General features: G+C 34.3%; 3 protein-coding genes across 3 annotated transcripts in view; 2 read left to right on the plus strand and 1 right to left on the minus strand.

The window, feature by feature from the left end:
• The first annotated feature begins 436 nt into the window (after positions 1–436).
• Positions 437–1,426, plus strand: LOC118682384 (uncharacterized). The gene has a single exon (XM_036371039.2). The coding sequence runs from the start codon at positions 521–523 to the stop codon at positions 1,199–1,201; it is 681 nt and encodes a 226-aa protein (XP_036226932.2). The 5' UTR covers positions 437–520; the 3' UTR covers positions 1,202–1,426.
• A 9,392-nt stretch (positions 1,427–10,818) lies between these two features.
• On the minus strand, positions 10,819–13,975 carry sip1 (septin interacting protein 1). Its single transcript, XM_014230793.3, has 5 exons — positions 13,752–13,975; positions 13,105–13,691; positions 12,865–13,043; positions 11,245–12,796; positions 10,819–11,181 (listed from the first exon to the last, which is right to left on the minus strand). Exons 1-5 carry the CDS (start codon positions 13,855–13,857, stop codon positions 11,056–11,058), a joined length of 2,550 nt encoding a protein of 849 aa, XP_014086268.2. The 5' UTR covers positions 13,858–13,975; the 3' UTR covers positions 10,819–11,055.
• Positions 13,976–15,188: 1,213 nt separating this feature from the next.
• LOC106614865 (neuroguidin) overlaps positions 15,189–24,403 on the plus strand; it is a 137,072-nt gene continuing 127,857 nt past the window's right edge. The window contains exon 1 of the mRNA XM_014230792.3: positions 15,189–15,784. Within this exon, the coding sequence (XP_014086267.2) occupies positions 15,776–15,784 (9 nt within the window). The 5' untranslated portion in view covers positions 15,189–15,775. The remainder of the gene's footprint in view (positions 15,785–24,403) is intronic.

Here is a 24,403-nt window from a genome sequence, read left to right on the forward strand (position 1 = left end):
TTTTTGCAAATCATAAAAAAGCCACTCGCCAGCCATAAAATGGACTCGAATGAGGATAATCTTCTTGCCACGCCCTCTTTGTAGACCTTCAGAAAACATATATTTCAGACTAGTTCAATTTATTGGATCATCGCTAGATCAAGTGTATCGAAGTAAAATAAGAAAATACTGTGAAATAATTTGCCGTTCTTCCATTTTATATTTCTCTTGTAGGTTAAATACGTATTGAACTGTCCTCGTAATTATGTATATCAGCTTCAGAAGATTTTGTTTGCCAGAATTCAAGCGAAATGAAATCAAATTACATTCCATTTCAATGTATCACCAGAGTAATCAACTACTTGGATACCAATGTACTGCCTAGCAATCTTTCATTGATTAGAAATGCGAAGGCGCCCTTTGACACACAACGAGAACTTAAGTTCGTTCATATAAAAGCGTCACACTTAACGAAAAAATATAGTTAACCCATAAACGAATCAGTGAACGAGTCGTTGGTGTGAATTAAACAACAACAAAAATGTTATTATCCTTTACATATAACTTTGCCGTTATTCTTTTATTCACACTACAAATAATTGCACCGACAATTGCGCGCGTTATAAGTGATTGTGACAGCGTTGCATTGGAAACAACGGAATATATACCAAATTCAAATACAGCATGTAACTCTCGTTATCCATATATTTACTGTAATGGTGAAGCGTCGGCTTACTGTACACAGGATGAATGTTTGGACGATTACCAGTGTGAGAGTGACGATATAAGTGAATTATCGGGAGAGGAACAGGTGTCAGCAGCATCCGCTGAACCCACAGTAATAACGACTGAGAGTACCGCTACAACACCTAAAAGAACAACAATAGTAACAACCATCACTACGCAGGGTACAACTAGTACAGCTACAACAACGGAAGAAATACCAATAACAACGAAAACAACAGCAACTACTCCAAATATCCCAATAACAACAAAATCTCTACTTACAACAACAATAGACTCACAAAATATCAAAAATCTTTGCCGTGCAGGTGTCTTCGCCAATTATTCCTATCCGAGGAATTGCCGTTATTACTATCGTTGCACTAACGGTTATTTCTTATTACAGGAGTGTGGCTATTTAATGTTCTTCGATGCGTACGTTGGTTACTGTAAGAGCGCCAGAGAGGCGCGGTGTGTAAGCCGACTGATTAGGGTATGAATTTTGATTAAAAGGGCAGTCGAGTCTAGAGCCCCCGAAAAAGATCTTACTTTTAGGATCTATGATGAGAATAAGGAAAAAGAGAAGAATATCTCTCTTTCAGGATTTGTTAAACATGTATTTGAGTATATAAAAGAGGAGAGAGAATTGTTAGATGAAGTTAAGTAGTGTAAAAGTTTTGTAGGGTAATATTAAAAATAATAAATTATTTATTTGAATTTTAAATCTGAAGGCTTTTCTTTCATTTTATTGATTTTATAATTACTATATTCGTGCTTTTTTTTATAGTTCGAAGTATTACCCATCCAAAGCCATAATATTTTTCCATTTTTCTGACAATTTGCAAAAAACTCGTTCCAAAAGAGGTGCGTCAGCTTGGCGGCCAAGAATGAATCAAACCAACTCTGTTCTGATGTGAGCCATATTACAGAGAGGGCGTTCTACATCGACCGGAAAGAATGGTAATCAGAAGTGACAAGGTCAAGGCTATAAGGCGAGTGAGGCAAAACTTCACAGCCACTGTTTTTCAAATAGGTTTTAACCGTTATTACAACATGTGGCTAAGCGTTGTCATGATATAATATTATTGTCTCGTGTCTAGTCGCAAATTTTGGGTGTTTTTCTACAATCGCTCGCTTCAATTTGATGAGCTGTGTTCAGCGTCTCTTGGCTTCAAATTTGTCTGGCTGCTTGAGTAACTCCAAAAGATTCTTCGAGCTCTGCTTGTGCTTGGTAACAATTTTCATCGAGTAATGCTTACAGTTCCTCATCTTTAGACATTTTTGTCCGCTCAAAACGATTTTCGTCTTCCGTAAGTTACATTCATGTATGCTTCTTCCTTGAAATTCTCCTCCACTTGGAACTTCTAATGCGAAGCGGTTCTATCTCTTTATCGGCTACCTTCTACGAATACCAATTATTTTCTAAGATGAATTTGCATCCAGTCAAGTTTAATTTTTCTCCATTGCTTCAAGTATAACCTATTGATACTATTAAGTTTTTATATTCAAAGCCAAAAAAGAGGACATAACTCCTCAATTGACTCCTAAATCCAATCGAGGTTTTATTAAATAGATTGCAATTACGAAGTTTCAGATCTTAACATTATCAAATTTGTTTTGATCATTCAGCACAGGCTCAGAACACAACCGCATAGGTATTTTATATAAACAAGGCTCATATGTGGTCTTACAGTCAACAATCAAAGGTGGCCAGTTCCCTTCAACATAAGCTTTCAAAGATTTCAGTACAGGAATAATGTCTAATCTGTATCTCGTTGGCATAGTGCTCATATGAATTCCTGCTTGTTGTCTGCTTCTTATTGAATCACTGGACTTTACCAGAGCAGATGTTCTAGTGAGAGATCTATTGAGCGTCTTTCGATCAGTAAAGTAAGTGATGATGGGTGATTTTTTTAGACGTGTGGTTTTCAATGAAGCAATAGCTTTTTCGGAGTTGGTCTGTTTAAAAGCAGTTATTTGATTTATACTCAGTTTGGTTTGCCATTTTATAATGAACAGACTTACTCCGGAACAAAGTTTGCAAAACGTGAAAATATATTACCAAAACGAGATAGCCACCGATCCCGATTTTCACAAAAAAATTTTGTTCAGAGATGAAGCTTACTTTTGGTACGTTAATAAACAAAACTATTGCATTTGGAATTATGATAATTAAGCCACTGCTGAGACACCGTTCCACTATTTGGTGTGCTCTATGGGCTAAGGGAATCATTGGTCCAAATTTTTTTTTTTTTAATTAGTCCGATCATAACGTTACAGTCAATGAGTAATGCTATAGAGACATAATTAATGACTTTTTCGTGCCTGCATCGGAGATTGTTGAAGCGGAAAAGCTTCCCACAAGATTTATTGAAAGAAACTTTTGGTGAGCGCCGCTCGGCTGGAATTTATACGAAGCAGGGCGGCGTTCACTTGTCCGAAATCATTTTTAAAACTCAATGGCAAATCCTTATCTTTATAATAAAACTAAACCTAAAGCTTGGCCATAACATAAAATAATATAATTTTTATTTGTTCTTGAAAACCACAAGTTTAAAAAAATACCATTTATAACTAAGCTTTCTTGTTTTCCTAAATAGTCTCAACCATTTGGACTTAGGTATAAGGTTCAATAAGTTTGCTGAAGAATCACTTTCTTATTGGATCACGCAAAGCATACTAAAGTGCCAATGGCTAGGGTTTATCTGCTTATACGTATCTCCCTCTCTCGTTTTCAATGCTTAAATTACAATCATTTGAACCTCGATGCACCTGAATTCAGCTGCTTTCCGCTGCAACCCTAACTTTTACCGTGAACAGCGAAAAAAACCCAATGTGAAAAACTTCTATTCCTTATTGAATAGTTTATCAATGAATCTTCGCCAGACGACAATACTTGAAATAAAGACTCACAAAAACAAGCTACTCCAGCTATGTACTTATTTTCACATTGATTACATTAATTTTCATGCTTTGACACACATTCAAAGAGGTCTTTCTACAAGCTATTTCTGTCATTGTATGTTGATTGATAAGTTTTTAATGCCCCGCGAGGTAAATAAGTATTAATATTTAAGTTAATTACTTTGTTGGTATACTTTTAACGCTGCATGTAATATGGCATTAAGAAATATCCCTTTAATTCATTAAGGTAATCATAGATTGAAACCACGAAAATCAAAACGTTTTTTCTCTTATGCCCTTATAATCTCGGAGTGTGTGAAGCTTTGAACGACTCCCTGCTCAGATTTCCATTTCGAAAATAATAAGCAAGACCACGATCGTGGATAAGACAAACGCTATAAATACGGCCCTCTGTGGCAGGTTCCACGATGGGAACCGTACCGACTAACGAAAATAAATGTGGAAACATATTAACTAACAAGTAAGGAAGGGCTAAGTTCGGATGTAACCGAACATTTTATACTTTCGCAAAGTCAAATGGTATACTCGTTTGAGATTTCTTTGTGGTTTGACTGATATTTTCGGTAGAAGGTCAACTATAGGCACTGGGGTCCACAAATTTAGTACTTAGGGGCTTGAACAGTTTTGGTTCGATTTAGACAATTTTTGGTCACAAGGTGGCATACTTTAAACGTATTATTCACGCAAAGTTTTACCCCGATATAATCATTGTTGCTTGATATGCATAGTAGAAAGTGAAAGAATCAGATGGAATTGAAAATGGTATTATATGGGAAATAGGCGTGGTTATTGTCCGATTTCGCCCATTTTCACACTATAACATAGAAATATAAAAAGAACGTTATGAAGCGAATTTGGTTGAAATTGGTGAAGCAGATCCCAAGATATGGGTTTTCACCTAAAAGTGGGCGGTGACACGCCCACTGACTAATTTTGAACACGGTTCCTATAAAGTCATCTCATACCATCCCAGAGATAAAATTTAACGTCTCTGGCGCGTTTAGTGATTGGTTTATCGCGCTTGTAGTATTTTTTAACAGTACCGTTATATGGGGAGTGGGCGGGCTTGTCATCCGATTTCATCCATTTTCACACCGTCAACAGAGGTGATATAAGCATTTGCTCCCAGTGAATTTGGTTATTATTGCTTTATCGGTTTTGCAAATGCTCCTCTCTAATATGATCCTTTGTGCCAAATAACAGTCTTGTATCTTATTGCGGAGCTTAGTTATGGCAATTTATTTGTTTTTGATTAATGGCGTTTTGTGGGAATGGCAGTGGTCCGATTACGCCCATCTGCAATACCAACCGTCTCACGGTACCAAGAAATATGTCTACCAAGTTTCATAAAGATATCTTAATTTTTACTCAAGTTAGAGCTTGCACGGATGGACGGACGGACGGACGGATGGACAGACAGTCACCCGGATTTAAACTCGTCTCTTCATCCTGATCATTTATATATACATAACCCTATATCTAACTCGATTAGTTTTAGGTGATACAAACAACTGTTAGGTGAACAAAACTATTATACTCTGTAGCAACCAGTTGCGAGAGTATAAAAACCTCCTAAACTCCACCAATCCACATTGCATTCCCCTCCCATCTTTGAGTTCATACACTCAACGCCGTCAGCCTTTGATACCATTGCTACTATAAAACATAATATGATAAATAAAGCCTTATCGATCTCACCTTATTCCAAAATTACCTCGTACTAAAATTATCGAGTGTTTATTCAGCGCTACCAACGATAATTCAATTCTTAGAACGTCAATAAATGTGATATTTTCTCACATTGTGTACAATAAAAACTTGGGTAATTGAGCACTATGTACCAAGGTATATGCTTATCAAATATGTACAATAACCAATAAATTTCAATTAGACAGCGTACTAGCCGTTTAATTCATTGAATGATAACGAGCGGAATATTTGCGAGCTCATATCTCCGAATTATTGCTCGAAAAGTTATGGGAAGACTTGTTATACCCTAAACAGGGTATATTACGTTCGCCACGCAGTTTGTAACGCCCAAAAGAATACGACGGAGACCGTATAAAATACATATATATATATTTAATGACGATCTGAGTCGATTTAATCAGATCCATCTGTCCGTCCGTCTGTATATACGGAAAATAGTCCCTCAGTTTTTAATATATCTTAAATTTTGTAAACGTATTTTTCTCCGCATATATCAGAACACTGAAGGATATAGCTATCGTAAAAGCTTACCGTTCAAAATAAAGTGTTTTCATGGAAAAATTGCCGCAGATTATTGTCCAAGTCAATGCTAAAATATCCGAAGATATTATTCACATCGGAACCCTATAGCATTTAGCAGGTATTCAAGTTAGCCTATCCATGTAAAGATACTTGTAAAGCATATACTATTTTATGCCATAAGAAATGCACCTTTGAAGGGTATTTTAGCTTCGGTACAGCCGAGGTTAATGTTTTCTCACAAGCCAAGTGCTGTCAGGGAAGTAAGAGATCAAAAGTCAAATCTTTGAGGATTAAGCATAGAACCACACCGGTCACTCCACTAAAAGGAAATGCAATTACTGATAAAGTACTTTGAGAATAATAGAGTCTATGGGGTCAATGATCTTTCTGTCAAACTAACTAGAAAGCTGGAAATGGATATATATAGATTATACATCACATTTTCGAGATATTGACAGCTTTATTGGTAACACTAAAGTAATTGATATTCTGATAATAGTAAGGCTAATCTAATATTGTTTTGGTTTTCAAAAGAAAAGGTGAATTTCGATTTTTCTCGGGCTGTATGCATTCAATTATCGATATTTTGTATTTGTTATAATCGAAAACATACAAGTATGTTTATCATGTGCTGGTATTAGGAGCCAATTTCGATTAGTAGTTTGCTTTTAACAACAAAAAGGTTAGTCACGTTTCTGTGTGCTCTTTGATTTTTGACTTTTGAAAGAAATGGATCAAAAAATAGCTATATTTAAAATTGCGTTAAAAATTAAATAAAGATCTCCAAGGCACTTGAAGTTTTGACTGTGGCATTCGGTGAGCGCACTTTGTCTCAAAAAAGTGTTTATAAGTGGTACAAGCGCTTTACAGAAGGTCGAGAAGATATTGATCACGATGAGCATCCTGGAGGTGCGCCAACAAGCGAAGAAAACATCATAACAGTGAAAAAATTGTTCTTAAAAATCGTCGTACCACTTTTATGGAAGTTGCAGAGGATATTGGCGTATTAATCGGCTTATGCCATTCAATATTGCTGTTGTTTTGGGCATGAAACGTATGGCAGCGAGGTTTGTTCTACATCAGGATAATGCACCAGTTCACACATGAATGCTTTTTTGTGATTTTTGGAAAGGATAGGGTTTTGCCACAACTGATGAGATCAAGTCAGAATCGAAGAAAGGGCTGATGGCTGTACCGAAAAGCGCATTTCAGAAGTGCTTCGAAGATTGGAAAAAGCGTTGACAGAAGTGTATTATATCCCAGGGGGATTACTTAGAAGGGGACAAAATAGATATTGATGAATAGATAAGTACTCCAAAAAAATTTAAAATTAACTTTTTCCTTTGAACACACACAGGGGCATTTAAAGTACATATCTCCTAAACCGTCCCAGCTATAATATTCAAAATTGCTGAAAGCATCTGTTTTCAGCATCCCTACACATTTGTGAAAATGGGTCCCCTTATAACGATTGTGTTAAAAACTATTATAACTTCGATAATCTTAATATACAAACGGCAGATATTAGGCAACCAAATTCGTATTCGTAAGTATTATCCGGATATTCCTACATTAAAGCACCTACTTCACTTTTCAGTATACAAATCAATCAGTTTGCACGAATTGTGCCTTTGAGGTTTGCCCCCTTTCGACCAAAATGTATCATAGTATACCTGTATGTCGAAAATACTGCGAGCCGAAATAATAATTCGTTTCCCATATACTTAATAAAAGATTTTTAAACTTCAGGTTGGCTTTGTATGGTATACATTGGTCAATATATAAGATACCTGAGCGTATAATATTGGATATACTGATACTATAGTTTAATGCCGAAAATACGTGAAATTGGTCCACGAATTACCCAAACTCCCATATACGACATATGTATAATGATTTTTGGTATTATAACAAAGTTTATGCCGAATATGTCGGTCAGTGTATGAGTTACATAGTTATAATACATATTAGAGTTTACTTGAGAAATGTCTATAGTTTTTTCAATAAGTCGAATAATGAATGTTGAACTCTTTCGTAACATTTTTTAATAGAAAGTTTTGCCAACAACTGAAGGTATTTCCCCGGCTTTGATCTTGACAAGTTGCAAGAGTATGAAATGTTCGGTTATAGCCGAACTTGGTCCCTCCTTACTTGTTACGATTACTGTTAAGTAAGTAACTGTTTACAAGTTTATTGGTAAATAGAGTAGTCTTTTTAATAGCAAGCGAGAATAGAGTTCTGATTTTTTTCAAATTTTGTTTTCGTCAGAACTGACAGGTAGGTAAAAGTGGCTATCTGACGACGCACGTAGGCCTTGAGGAGGGCCATTGTAGAGCCACCGGGACAAAACGACGAAAATCCCATCACTATATTGTCTCCTCTCCGAATCACCCCGTGCTTCTGATGAAGTTCATCAATACAAAAGGTTTCATCTGTGCAACATCTGAAACATCGTCAAGAAGCCCTCTACCGATAGTTGTGATTATTTTCCTATACATGCTTTAAATTCGCATAGAAGCTGTTTTATGTCTCCTCTTCTTCTACCTTCTGACAGCTTCTACAATAGTCATTATATGGAATTCCTTGTCTGCTGGCATATCTGCCAATTAGACATTGACCTGTTAGCACTCCTACTAGAGTAGTCATTCCTTTTAAATTTTAATAGTCGGCGTGTGCGGCTCATACTCCATTCATGCTACCTTTGCCTACTTGTTGAGCAAGTTAGGGATTGACTCCATCGAGACTCAGCTAAATTTATAACATGTTTCTCGATTAAATATCCTGTTTTCCGGAGTCTAATTGTAGGGAGCTGCCTGCTCTGGCAATCATCATAAGGTTTTTCTTTCAGGTTCGAATTTCAGAAGAAGTAACTACTGTTTCAGTTTAAAAGCTTACGATTGGAGTAGTTGAGAACTGAAGGTGTATAAAGCTTTGAATAAATCTATAAAGCTTTGAATAAATCTGTGATTCTGTAGTGCTCTGAGTGTCCAGACTAAAGTTACCTGGATGGTATAATGTTGTAGTGAAGGATATCTGTTGGTATGATCTCAAAATTTTCGTTCCTTTTAGTCAAAAAATTACGGATGATTGGTGCTCGTTTCCAGAAAGCCTTCTAGCTTGTAATGACTATTCGAGCAAAACTTCTGCTATCATTACACTCAATAGGTTAGATTGTAAACACCTTGCAGTAGAAATCATATTTATTTAACTACCTACAGATAAAAGAGACCATTGTGGCATAAATAATTAATAATATTATACCATAGTTATCAATTCTTTTTGAATGACAGGGATATCAGTCAACATTTAAGATCTTTAATACAAATTTTGTTACGGTTATTTAATACATTTTTCGGATTCAATTAATTTTTAATTTGCTTCCAAGGAGGATTTGTGCATAAATCTTGCCTTTGTTCAACCTATCAAGCTGCCCGAATGTGTCTATTAGAATAGCATAGAAATATCGGTAGACCAAGATTTCGACTGAAGATCAGATATTGCCGAATTAGATAGAGCCGAATCAGACATCAAGAATCTTAGGCAAAACTTTTTCTGTACACCTATATGTTTGTCTTAGCGGTTCTCAGAATTCTGATTAGAAGCAAAAGTCCTTACTTGTGTTAGGACCGAATATGAAAAATTATAAATATTGACTACCCACAGCATCCAAATATTATTAGAGTTTAACTACACAACTCGAGCCTTTCGCCTTCAATTATCCTCAAGAAGAGAGTTGAAGGAGGTGTGGATGATCTCCATGTGAATAATGCCTAATGCTTGTACGTAGGACACAGCGCCTTTTCCTTGCCTTTCGTACGTTGAATAACTACGGAGAATAACTATACTCCCTACAAATGTCTGCAGGGTTGATGTAGGTGATAGCAATACGCGGCTCCTCTTTGTTGGCTCTTGGTGCGGCTATGGTCAACCTCTTCAACCGTGTTGGTAGTAAGCATCCACGGATACTATCTGGTATTTTTTTCTCACAAGGGTTAACTTACTTCGCGTCATGCTGCTCTGCTAGTGCATTGGGAATTTTATACAAGCTCTTTTAATGTTGAAAGGAAGTATTGAGCAACTCTTTATGATTTTCATAACTACCATTAATGGAACCTACTGGAGGAGCTAAATGAACTGATTACAAGCCTCAGTGGCTTACCCTCCTTAAAATCTTTGTCGTTGTAACTATATCTTATTTTTTAGTTCCAAGAAATGTAAGTGTATTGAGTATTGATGTATTGAGGGATTATACAAAACTTTAAGAGGGTCATTCCATATGATGGGTTCAAAATATCGATTTTTACATAAATTGTTTTCTTAACATTTCTAGAATACGGTAGTAAAGTTAGTTTTAAAAATTCGATGTAAAAAAGCAAAATTCGCAACTTTTTTTAAAATGTCTACCAAAAGTCCAATTTTTCGTATATTCATTTGATAATAGCCCATTCTGGCTTACAGATTAAAACGCCGCTATTTTTTTTTTTTTTTTTTGTATTCAGATAAATGAATCAGCCGGAATCATGCGATCCTATTTTTTTTGAGGCGGGGGTGTTCAGATCGCTCTAACTCATGTTCTACACAATAATCTTAACTTAAAATTTTTATTTATACTGTCGAAATAGATGTATGTTAATAAATGATAATAAACATAAATATCTATCTACTGGTCGTAGAAAAAAAAATCCCCAACAAATCGAAACGCTCTTTTCAGAGTCGGTGAGGAGAGTTTCTCCGTTCGATTTGAAATTTTCACACGACTTTCTTAGATACATTTGTCAGGTAATGTTCGAAAGAAAATAAGATTTTTGATAATAATTTGTGTTTTTTCTAGTACTTCGTTCATTATCTGTATTTATCTGTACTAATATTTTTATTTTTGGATTTGATATAATTTTAAAAAATCCAGATACTTTTTCTAAATATCTTCCTGAAGACCCGCTACGGGATTAAGGAAATCCAAATATACTTGGAATTCTGTAAATGTACATTTTTTATTTATATAATATATATAATAAAAATATATTAAAATAAAAGTTCAGAAAAAAAACTCGTTTTTTCTCACTTGATAGTGGATATGCGATAACCCCTTAAATTAACTATTCAAACTCATTATATTTTCTTTTGTTTATTACATAAAGTCAGAGTAAATTCTAAAATTACAAATAATTGATACCTTTCGCGCGCTGCAATTGCTTACTAAGTAGACATGGCATGATCTAAAAGCTGTTGCACAGATGTGGGCAGCCAGTTTTTCATGCTGGCATCGCTCAGCATACAAACATTCCTGTCTATGTAACAGTAAAGCTTGCCCACACGGTAAACCTGCAAAAAGATATTAATTACTTGCTTGCAACAAAAGAAAAAACCGAAGCAAATAATGCTAACCTGTTTGCCCAACTCTCTACGACCCGGCAGCGGCGCAAAGAGTATGCCGCGTTCGGCGCACTTCTGTGAAACCAACTCTTTGAACTCCAATTGCGCCGGTGGCACCATTTGCATGTCCAACATTGTGGGTGGCGGTGGCGGCGGTGGCGTCGCCGTCAATATGGGTGTCGGTATAGACGACATTGTGGGCGGGGCAAGTACATCGGTAGCGCGATGCATCATTTCAAGCGCGCGACGCAAATGCTCCTTTATGACAGGCTCGCGTAAGATTTCCTCGGAGAACATGCTCTTCCAGCCGGTGTACCAGCGTGAAATTTCCGCATAGTCGGGCGATTGATTTAGCCACAACACCAACACTTGCATCCATTTAGGAAAGAAATATTTATCGAGTAATTCTGCCATTTGTTGGGTGGGCACAAGTTCATGCCACTCCCATACCTGATTCCAGAGTTCCAGCTGTTGTTGCAGCGGATTTATAATGAACTCATTGAGTACCAATTGCAGTTTGGGTATAATGTGTTGCGAGAGGAAACGTTGCATTTCTACATCGTTGAAGGCGCCCTTCCATGGTGTGAGCATGGCGCGTGCGGAACGATCCTGTGGCATCCACGCTTGTAGAGCAGCGGCCAATTTTTCGCGTATAGTTGGAAATATGAATTCCTCCATTTTATAACCGAGTATATTGTTCCACGGCAGTATCCAAATGTGTATTGGCACGGTATCGGTGAGCGGATCCCAATCACGTACGCCGTTGCTGAGTTGTGGCAACACCAACTGTTCGAGCACGGAGTCAAGTATCCATGAGGGAAACAGTGGTGCCCAACAGTCGAGTAGCGCAGCCATGGGTTGATGGAGTTTCGGATTCCAAGAGGCGGCGCATGCGCGGAAACTCGGTATAACGCCAGCCCATACGAGTGATGAGTACGGATCGAATATGTTACGTGACTCATTTTGTGGTTCCACATTCGACTCCAGTATGCCACGCCACTTCTTAATTAGTTCCACATGTTGTGTCGGCTGTTCGACGGGCTTCCAATTTTCCAAAGCTATCTTCACGAGCGGCGCAATAACGCCCGCTGCTAAATCGCCTAAAGCGAACTCTTTGTACTCGGCGGCGTAGTCGTGTTGTAGCGTGACGAAAATTTGCTCTGCACGCTGTAGTGTCATATCATTGCTGGTTGTTAGTTCTTCCACAAGCTTTAAAGCTTGTTCAAGCGTGTCTATGTGATTTTTCTCCAAGTGTACAATTTCATTGAGATTTTTGCGCTCATGTTCTAACGTTTGCTGCCGATCAGTGGCCTCACGCTGTGCTTTATCGAGCGCAATTATGTCCTGTTCACACATATTTACAATCAGCTGGAGATTGTGCATTAATTCGGGCAAGGCAAATGTGCTGCCCTTCTTTGTGGTAATATTGCTGCTAGCGACAGCTTGCTCCAAGTCGTAGAGTTCTTCATCGGCGACTTTTGCTTGTCCCAGCGCATGATAACCGCTGAGTACACGCTTTTCAGGTCCAGTCATGTCGATGACGGGAACATTGCCAATCTTTTTGCTGTAATAAAATAAGAGATAAAAATAAAAATCTTTAAAAAAAAAAATTTTTTTTTGCTTACAAATTACCTTATTTTTTCTGACAACATGAAATTTCCTTTTTTGCCCTTCTCAATCACCTCCTCCACAGAACGATAATAATAACGTTTGCTTTTGTCTTGACGCGAGTCACCGCTCTTTTTCCATTTATTAAGCTTCTCTTTGAACTCTTTTGCTTCGCGCACGTCTTCATCTTCTTTAACTACAGGCTTTACAAAAAAATTATATAAAAGCAAATGTTAATTTCTTATACACAAAAACCACACTTACTCCTTTACCGCCCACACTGGCTGCCGCTTCAGGTCCGTACGCTCCGATTGCACCACGACCTTTACGCACATGTGCCTGCACCGGCTGTGATATGCCCTGCAGATCTTTGCCCAAACCTTTACCTGGTTTATAACCCATTTGCAGCAGCAATTTAGCGCCAATACCGCGTGTATATTGTTCCCAAGCGCCAACATTTGGATTTCCCATTTGTCGCGCATTATTACTACGCTGTTGTCTGCCAACTTCAGCGCGTTGCTTTTGTGTGCGTTCATCATCCTCTGAAGTAGTTGATGACTCACTAGTGCCACCATCAGCCGCCTCTACTTGTTTTGGTTTGCGCCCGAAGGCGGGACGCGCATCTGCTTCATCACTTTCCTCATCGGTTATTTCCTGCACCGCTTTATCTTGATCAGCCTTTTTATTTTTCTTACCCGCTTGTTGTATGCCACCAGCTACAAAACTAACTGGTGCTGTGTAATCTTTTGATTTGCTACCGCCGCCGCCGCCACCAAGACCGGCGCGGCCACGTCGTCCACGACGGCTGGATTCTTCCGCACTATCATTGTCACTATCATCAGCCCAAATGCCTTAAAGCAGTTAACAATTTCATAATATGTTAAATATTTTTATTCATTTCCTAATTTTACCATAAATTTGTTGATTTTTCGACAAATTTCGCCGGCGGCCGGGATTAAACTCATTGTCCAAATCGTAATCCGTTATTTCAAAGCGCTCGTATTCATTATCTGACATCGCATTAGTGGTTTAACTTATTTTTATGTTTTATTTTCTAAAAAACTAGATTTTAATTAATTAATTAAGGCTACACGAAAATTGAAACTTAAACAAATCTTGATGACAGCCCAAACAGCTGATCGCCGCATTAGCAACAGTGTTTGTCAAACTGTTATAGCTACGGGTTGCTTTGTTACATATTAAAGAAAATTAGTATTTGCTGGGTTTTAAGATTTTTGGAATTGAGTTTGTTTCATTTTAATATCTTAGATTAAATATTGACAATTTCATTTTTGAATATAATAGGAAAAATTAAAAATTTAGTTTTTAATCCAAAACATCTTGAATCAGCAATTGAAGAAATACATTTTAATTACAAATCTGGACTAACAACTACATATAAAATCATTTATCATATTATTAGCTGGATTTTTATATCTTTCTTACTGAAACACTATGACTAAAAACAATTTAAAATATGTAAGACAAAAGGAGCTAACCTCCGTTAATATTTCATTAAAAATAAAATTTCTTTTCAAAAGAACACCAAAATGGTAAGGCTCGAGTACACAAAAGCGAAGAAATTTTAGTTCTTAAACAACTTCTTTTTTAGTTTTTAACTTCAACCTTATGTTATTTATCAACTTTTTTTCTACCCAGTATTTTGGATTACTATTTTTTATATATTATATCAAGGTTTTTTTTTATTTTTATATGCGGTATTTCGGATTAAAATTTAAAAATAAGAAATTTCTGTTCATTAATTCCGCGTTTGGAAATACATATATTTTAATCCGGTATATATGTGTGTACAAATTTAAAATTTTATTCTTGTTTGTATAATATTCGCATATTATATAATATTGTACTACCACACAGTTAATTATGTTACGTTGAGTAATATTTTTTCGGTCGTAAATTAAACATTTTATTATAAAAACTCATATAAATTGCTATATTCACATAAATGTATATTGTGTTACTATATTATAAGCCGGGTGGTATATAAAATATTGTTTAACCTCAAAAACTTTCCGCTGCTGCTTATTTACCTGCACATTCCCATCTGTTTCACATAATATATCTCAAACCATGTATGTTTTTATCACGTATGCTATAATGTAATTACAATAAATAAGCAATTAAGTGCATTAAAAATAATAATATGAATTTGTTTTTGTATTTAAACAGAAATAAAATATTTTTTTCTCGTCTTTGCCATTTACATCCATCCATGCCCATAACCACCACCAAACCACTTGAATCGCACATGCGCTCTCCACTATCCGGTCACATACAACCCTGTTTGTGCGATGAATGCAATTCTTTGCCGTTTCTGTTTTGTCTTCATTCGGTGTTTGACGTGAACGCACGAGTTGTTGCAATTTTTAGTGAAAGCGGAAGATACGGTTCTTTTACAAATCTATTGCACAAAATAATTCCGGTAACTAAAATATATTAAAAAAAAATATATATATAAATTAACGAATCATATTGCTTAATTCAAATAATAAGTGTTTATTGTTGTATTAAAAGCATAGCGTCAAGTGACAAGTTAAGACATTCAGTAAAATTTCTCCAAATATTCTTGTAAGAAACGAGTACTGCTTCACAGTCGAACCTGAACGGTGCAACTTGAAATCGAAAGATATACATGTGCGTGTGCTTATGTGTTGGCAGAAGAAAGATAGGAAGGAGATAAACAAAAAAGTGCATTTTATATGAATGACAATTAAATAAATACGAGCAAGTATAAAAACAAAACATATAAAACACGTGCTATTCGCGGTACACAAAAAAATTTAAGTTGGAACCGCCAATTTCGAACTTCGTTAGCAATTTGTGGAGACAATTGGACGGCTCAATAATAACATATTAATTAAAACTACGTATTCACCTGTTTGCCGAAATTTTTGACGTGTAAAAGTATACAAAAATGGTGCAGGTGAGTAATTTTGGAAATAAAATAATCATTTTATAACAATTGTGTTAAAATAAAATTTTAAGTTGCAAACTAACTTGGAAATGTTTTATGTGCCAAAAATAATAATTTTAAAAGGATTTAAAACTCAATGTTATTTACATTTTTTGAAATATTCGTTAAACTGAGTATGTATGTATCTGCTGAAATCAAACATATTTAAATATAAAATTAATATGTTCGAAAGAGCTTTTCTTTTTGGATATACTAATAAACTGCATTAAAAAGTTTACAAGTAGTTGTTATATAAACTACTTTTAGAATTTGAATATTGTGTGGTCTTCAACAGGAGAGATATTTTCTTATACATGTCGCTCATCGTAATACCGCTTATATAATGTTAATTTTTTTCTTTAATACAAAAAATTAGAAAAATGTAAAAAAAAATTGTATTGCCCGATGCATTCAGCATTTTAATTTAAAAAATACTGCTGTTTCTAAAGAAGCCAAAAAATCATAATAGGATGAAACCCATTGGTAAAGCAAGATAAAATTACAAAAATGAAAGGAAAAATAATTTATGGAAGATTTGTGGTTGGGAATAGAAAGCCCTGCCTCCTTTCTATTCCTGGTTGAATTTTTAAGGGTCAAAATCGATTTATCACAGATTTCCGAAGAACCTACGAGTCTTTTGGACATAAGTAAATGGCAAAGTTGTAGGTAATGAAAAGATCTACAACTTTTTCACATAATCTCAAAACTTATGTGAAAAATTAAGATAATTGTTTTTGGTTTTTAATTTTATATTTCATAAAATTTTTTTATTTACGGAATATGAGGTAAACTAATTTATGTCCTAAACATGCTAATTTTTTTGATTTAAAATATATATAATTTTTTCTACCTTGTTTTAATATCAAAAAAGGCCTTAATTTTTAATCAAAATATATAGTTTTATAACAATGTTGGTAACAGTTTTTCTAAGCTTTCTCGGAGAATGCAAAGAAAGATCTCATCAAACGATACAAACCTGCATTGGTTTCCATCTGCTACTACAATATAATAGGTAGTTGAAATCATTCTTTTCCTATGGGTTTTAAAATACCAAGATTTTTATTTTCACTTTTTAATATTTTCAAAGGCTTTTGCACTGGCCTAGTAGAATTTCGAGGGCAAATAAAACTTTTTCTTTGATGAAGTCTAAGAATTTCTTCTATTTGTATATTTTGTATAGGTAATTTAGAATAATTTATAAATACTCAATACTTAAATAGATGTGGATTCATATGTAAAATGAAATTAGTAGATTAGTAGTTAAGAAATCAGATGAAATTAGTAGATTAGTTAGTTATTAGACTATAAAAAAAACACTCCGTATGGCAGCTACATATATGCTAAATTCTCTCTCTGATCATTTATATACATACATACATATATATTTTTAGGATCTTCGACCTTTCCTTCTGGGTGTTACAAACCTGTTGAAAGTAAATATAAAAAATATTTATAAAATTAAAACTTAAACTACTTTTAGAATTTCCTTATATCCAAAAAACAACATATTTTCTATCATAAAAGTCAACTATTTTCAATAAAATAATTTACTTAATCACAAAAAAATATAAAAAACCAACAAAACCTTATTTATATTTATAAAAAGTCAATACTCGCGGCTTATACTGGTTATATTACAAAGCACAACCCTCAATTAAATACAGATTATTTGCTATTTACGCACTTTACCGAGTGAAAATAATAGAAAAATTTAATATAATGTAACATATTTGTTACATTGCAGACATATGTACTTGCAAACATATACTCCCTACAGTCATGTGTATTGAAAGTTTTATTAGCAGGCAGAGTCCACCTTGGCGGAGTGCGCACCCATTTCATTCAACCCCCTACTTGGCTAATTTGTCTGAATTGCTGCTATATAAGGGTGCACGTATATGTAACTTTAGAAGCAGTTTTCATATTTGAAAAAATTCATTAGAATTTTTTTTCTAAAATTTTCACCATTTCCATAGCGCTTTTAATTACGTCAAGGAAAAATATAAATATATTTATATATGTACATATATAAATTTCCGTTTGATCTAAACGAGAAATTCTTATTTGCATACATAGGTATATCACCACAAACACTTACATGTACATACATATTACATATTTGTATGCGTCATATTTGCTTGAGGGTTGCAACCCCGTGCTATTTTATTGTGTGCATATGACTTTTAAAATCATAAAGCTGCTGCAACTATCCCGTATTGGAATATTGATGACACCACCATTTGCGCACAGTCACCGACACCACCTTCTCGCTTTTCCAAACGCACTGCGTGAAAGTAAAAACTGCCCATGCACACATACGTACAAATGTAAATCCATACTCTCTTGTACTCCATTTCTATTCTTATGCTCGTGCTTGCCCGTGTATGTGTGCAAATTGAATGAAAAATCTTTCTATTGCGTACATTTTTCCCGTTTACTGCGCTAGGCGTTTTGTTTTTTTGCAAAACTGTTTTTCTAAGCAACTCATTTGATTCTCCCTATCGCAACGAAGCAAAGCGTAGCGTGGCTCCTGCTCGGACCGATATGTTTTAGCTCAATTTACTTCTTTATTAATTCATATTCAAGATTTTCCATAAAAAATACTTTTATTGGAATTTCCTTCACAAAAGAATAATTTTTACAAAACAGCAGCAATATGCTATTGTGGTCCGATCTGGAAAATATATTCGGTGATTGTGCGATTGCTTTACACAATAACCCATACCAAATTCCTTAAAAATATCCTCTCAAATGAAAAAGCTTTCCTTACAAACACTTGATTTCGAATTTTCAGTTTGTATAGCAGCTATATTCTATAGTGGTGCGATATCGGCGGCTCCGACAAATGAGCAGCTTGTTGGAAAGAAAAGGTCGTGTCCAAAATTTCCGATCGATATCTTAAAAACTGAGGGACTAGTCGCATATATACAGACGGACAGACGGAAGAACATGGCTAAATCGACTCAGCTCGATTTGCGATTTGAAAAGATTAAAATTTTATTTTTGATAAAAAAAATGCTTTGATTAATAAAATTTAAATTATTTTTTATAAAATAGTATATTTTTGGTAAAAGATAAAAAAAAACAATAAATTTAGTAATAAAATATTGAAATAAAATGTTGCACTTTTAATTAAAACAAAAATATGTCGGATTAATAAAAAATAAATTTAAATTGTTGTAATTAAAAAAAAAGTTTTGGTTGTTGATAAAAAAACTTTAATTAATGGATTTTTTAATAATATGTAAAATAACAAACAAAAATTTTAATAGTTTTAGTAAAGAAATTATTTAATTATTATTATTATTTTTAAATTTAAATAAGTTTAGTAAAGACATTTTGAATAAAATAAAAAATTGTGTAATACAAATAATTAAAAATAATTAATTAAATTAAATTTGAATTAATATTTTAATAAAATAAAATAAAATTTTGCTTTATAAACAAAACCTTGTCAGATTGTATTAATTACATTTTATTTGTTTCAAGTCTATTTTGTTTTAGATACTTAGTATACATTTTTGTCTTCAGTATTAAATAAATGAATTTTAATTTTTATTTTACTTCAATTTAATTTAAGCTTTATTTTTAAATGTTTTTGTTTAACATTTTTTTATTTTCCTTCTGAATTTATTTATTGCTTCTTTGGTTTACTATTATTGTTTTTTTTTTTAAATTTTCCATGATAATTAAATAACATTTTTTATTTAAAAATAAGCAAAATACAAATTTCCTTTAATAAAATAAGTTTATATATTGGTTGTAATGAGAAGTTTTTTAGTTTAAAATTAGTTATTATAATTTATCATCATAGAAAAAAAAAATTAAGTTCTATTTGTTTTAAGTTTTTTATTCGAAATTATATTATTTTGGTTAATTTAGATTAAGATTAACATTTTTTTAATATTTTATATTTGATTAAAAATTTAAATTTTTATAAATAGAAATCTAATATTTTAATTTTTTTTTAACATTTATTATATCCTGATTAGGGTATATTAAGTTTGCGACGAAGTTTGTAACACACAGAATTAAACGTCGGAGACCCTATAAAATATATCTATATGTATATATATAGATATATATGATCAGCATGATGAGCTGAGTTTATTTAGCCATGTCCGTCTGTCTGTATATACACAGACTAGTGCCTTAGTTTTTAAGCTATCGATCTGAAATTTTGCTTCTGTTCTTTTCTCACTAAGAAGCTGCTCATTCATCGGAACCACTATAGCAAATAGCTGTCATACAAACTGAACGATCGGAATCAATCGCTTGTATGGAAAATTTTTTTTATTTGATGAGGTACATTCATTCACGACATTAAATCGGAATCAAGTTCTTGTACGTAGCCTTTGTATTTGTGAAGGGTATTATAGCTTCGGCGCAACCGAAGTCAACGCTTTTTCTTGTTTTTAATAAAAATTAAGAATTATATTTTTTGTAAATTAAAAATTAGATTTTTTTTAATAAAAATTTAGATTTTACTATCTTTTTTAATTAAAAATTTGAAATATATTTCTTTAAGTAAAATTTGGAATTTGCTTTTTGATCAAAAGTTTAGAATTTTAGTATTTTAATTATACATTTAGTTTTTGAAGATTTTTTTATATAAAAATATATTTTACATATATTTTTTTATATATTCATATATATTTTTTATGTATACATATATATTTTATATATACATTTTATTATATATATTTTTATTCATTTTTAAATATTTCTTTTATATTTTTTTTTAAATATTTCTTTATTTTCTTTTTAATTTTTTTTATATTCCTTAAATTTTTTTTTTTAATTTTCTTCTGAATTTTTTTATTACTTCATTTAATTATTTTTGTTTTTCATTTTGATTTTTCCCTTCTAATTTTTAAAACACAGTTTTCCTTCAATTATTCCACCATTTGGTAGCCCACTTACACGCACATTTGGTTGTTGCACGATTGTTTCTCCACATAAAAGTATTGATATTTGCTGCAGCTTCTGCCGTTTTATTTCTTGAGTATTTGCGTGCCCTTGTGTACGCAAGTGAGCGTGCGTATGTAGTTATTGTGTGTGCTGTGCGTGCGTTTTTCCAATTGCGTAAATTTCTACTTGAAACCTTTCAATACACTGCTCCTCTACCTACGTACGCTCCTTTTGCATGCGCTTTGTGTGCGTAGCTTGTTTTTGTCCATATGTTTTCTAACATTTTTTCTAGCCAAGCAATGCCGCACGCACGCACGGATTCAACGCACACACGCGCCATTTCCAATGAGCAGTAAAGCGAGGCACATAACAGTAGTGACAATAGCAATAGCAACATCAGCAGCTCCAACTCCAGCTAAATAGATGGCTAGCTCAAGTCAACCAGACATTCTGGGACGCGTAGGCCGGTCGTACGCCATAAACCAAGGCAAGCCACATACATACATATATAGCAAGGCAATTCAAGTGGCCGCCATACCACCTTTATCTAGCCGCTTGTTGTGCCCTAGTACGGCAATGCGCGCAACCTTATCGTGATGCTCCTACGAGTAATGTCCTTTTACTTGTTGTTGTTATTGTATGTTACTGCAATGCTGCTTGTCCGCCTCCTCGGTGTCAAAGTCGCCATCGTCGTAGTCGGCAACGTCTCGCTGATAGTTCGAACTTGCTTGCTAGAAGATAAGCAACAAAACTACCATACAACTGAGCATTAAGCACAACCCTTTCGTAGGCTACCGCGTATGTGTACATACTCCGACAGACATACACAGTTACCTCGCCTGCCATTGTCTTCTCGTGTGCCCAACCAGTACTTCAACTGCACTACACTTTGGTTTTGGCTGCAGTTAATTCGATTTTTGCATTTGCGTTCGCCCTGTTTCCTGTCTTCCCAAAAGAGCGTTGCTTCTTTTTCTTTTTCGCCATTTCCCCCCATAATACTGCGTCCTCTCCTCGGATACTTACCTCGCATACATAGTTATAGAAACTATCTACTTATAGACAACAACGCACGCCTAAGCTAACCACATTTCCCAACTAAGTAATATTCTCACTTATGTAGCAGCAGCCTACCTACTTTGATTATACTTTGTGAAGACAAAATTACACCAACAACTACCGCAACTATCTAAAACTTCCGATGTTTGATTTTTGGTTTTTTTTCGGTTGCTTATTTCCAGCTCATATTTGTTCGTAACAAGCAAACGAAAATTTCAAACATAATGCGTTTAAGCGCAGCTTCCTTATGTCATTGCTGGCGTACATTGGATATTCGTTCTTCGTTCTTCGCTCTTAGTTAGCCGGTAGTTTGACTGGATGTTAGGCGGAAATTTTCGTGTCGCCACAAAGACTTCAATTTTTTAGTGGCTACTTTACTTATTATTAGTTACTTATACTTCGGATTTTTTATGCGTGTTTTACTTTGTGTTGGTATTCGTAGCATGGTAAGTAGAAGTTTTATTGCTACGCATCACTAAAGGGAGGTATAATTTTTGCATGTTCGCGTAACTTTATGGCTGATTTGTCAAAGATACGCCTGAGTCGCAAATCTTCTTCGCAGCCTGAACTGTAGACCTCGCTTATCCACTTGGCAGAGCAGTTCTTTTGAGAGTTCGTAACTCTGCATTTTATTGCTCTTTCTTTCTCTTTATCATTTCCTCCTTTATTTCCCTTTCTCTCCCTATCTCCCTTTGTCTCCTTCTATATCTATCTCCTTGTCTCTCTTTCTATCTCTATATCCCTTTACTCTCTCCTTATGGCAATATCCATTTTCTATTTTTATCTTTATATCCCTCCCTCTCTCTCTCTCTCTCTCTAATTTTATCTATCTTTCTTTGTTTTTCTCTACATCTTTATCTTTCTACCTCCTCCTATCTTTACTTACCTCTCTGTCTCTATCACCCTTACTGTCTATCTTCTTATGTATTCATCTCTCTCATTCGCTTTGGATTTTGTTTCTCTCTCTCTATCTCTCTGCCTCCTTTTTTTCTCTTTATCGCTGTATCTCTCTATCACTCTCACTTCTTATATATCTATCTCTCTCATTTGCTCTGGATCATTATGTGTGGTCTTTATCGGAAATAATGCCGATTAACTCACTTGCTTGTCTCAGAAAAGTGGGCATGGACCACGTTTTGAAAAAAAGTATGTGAAATACTCGCCTCAATTGGGGTAAGAACCTCTAAGACGATCTAATTTCATTAATGTAATTCGCTAGTAGCTCCTAGATGATTCAGCACTGCCAGCTATGGTCTATAATATTTTGAACTACATCATTTTAAGAGCCGATTTACACGGCAGCGATTAGATATGATATATAATATCTGAGCTAAATAGCTACTATAAAACTACTTTTTTTACATATAAAAATATTTTTTAAAATACATGTTCGATATCTATCTTTTAACAAACATTGCTTAACTACCAGACAAGCCACATCGATTTTTTCGTAAATCTAGTTGGACTGCAATTATCCATAATTTCAATATTCTTTTTTAAAATAACAAAGGGATAAAAAAGTTTTGAGGCTTGACTATTATTCGCTATCCTCAGTCCCCGAGTACATTAAACATTCCTGAAATAATTTTAAAAAATGCTGTAGAGTTGACAAATCTTGGCTGACGGTTTTGATAGACACTACTTTGATTTAATCGTCATGGGTTTCTCATCAATGGTGACTCAAGAAGGCCTTATAGCTCCACTAAAATGAATTGAAAGTAAGTTGAAAGCATTATGGTGAGAGAGGTTCTAGTTAAATTAATACCAATCAAATCGTACAACATATTCCAAGAAAGATCACTGGATCACTTCTGGAAATAAAAACAAGGAAGTCGGATATACTCGTATGTATGTCTTCTATTAGCTTTAGTTTTGTAAATGTGCCGAGGAAGGACCTGATTTAACCTTAATCTTGATGTATTTAGTGGACAAAATTCCTTCTGAGATAGGATCAGATTTATGGCTTAAGAGTGTATATATTGTAACTTCGAAAATTAACTAGTTTTTGTATTTGCGAAGGAAAAATAATCTAGAGTCAAGATTAATCTAAACTTTAATGTAGCAGATAAAATCAGTGTATATAAAGCTATATAATTATATTTTCCTAGTTTTGTAAAAATTTGGTTATTTAAGTATTTAGTTTTACCTAGAAAATAGCCTCCTTCATATTTCCACCGAATTTCCAACTACAAAGCAGGAACGGAATCTTCAACAGGTTTCACTTGATAACCCGAATTTTAGATCATCTGAGAAATCAATAATTCGCCAAAAAATATAACCTCTTTTGACAACTTTCCAAACTTCTGCTACTCAAGTTGTTCAATGTTCATGAAAAACAATTAGTAACCCCAATCAAGAGGTGTATCGATTTGAAGTGGTCTGCTTGTTAAGATGTACTAACTCCACTTTAAAGTTCGTAAATATGCAACAACAAAATTAGAATAGCTAAACCCGAGCATGGCTTGTTAAGATTTGTCTTTTGGTTTTGTAATTTTTTTCTTATAAACCTTGTGTGGATGTTGAAGAGTCACAACAACCAACAACAAGCCACACGATAAAAAGGAAATCATAACAGCAGCGAATATGTGTGCTCCAAATAACGGAATCAAACAAGAAACATAG

Source organism: Bactrocera oleae, chromosome 3 (assembly GCF_042242935.1).
Source record: "Bactrocera oleae isolate idBacOlea1 chromosome 3, idBacOlea1, whole genome shotgun sequence".
NCBI classification, from domain to species: Eukaryota; Metazoa; Arthropoda; class Insecta; order Diptera; family Tephritidae; genus Bactrocera; species Bactrocera oleae.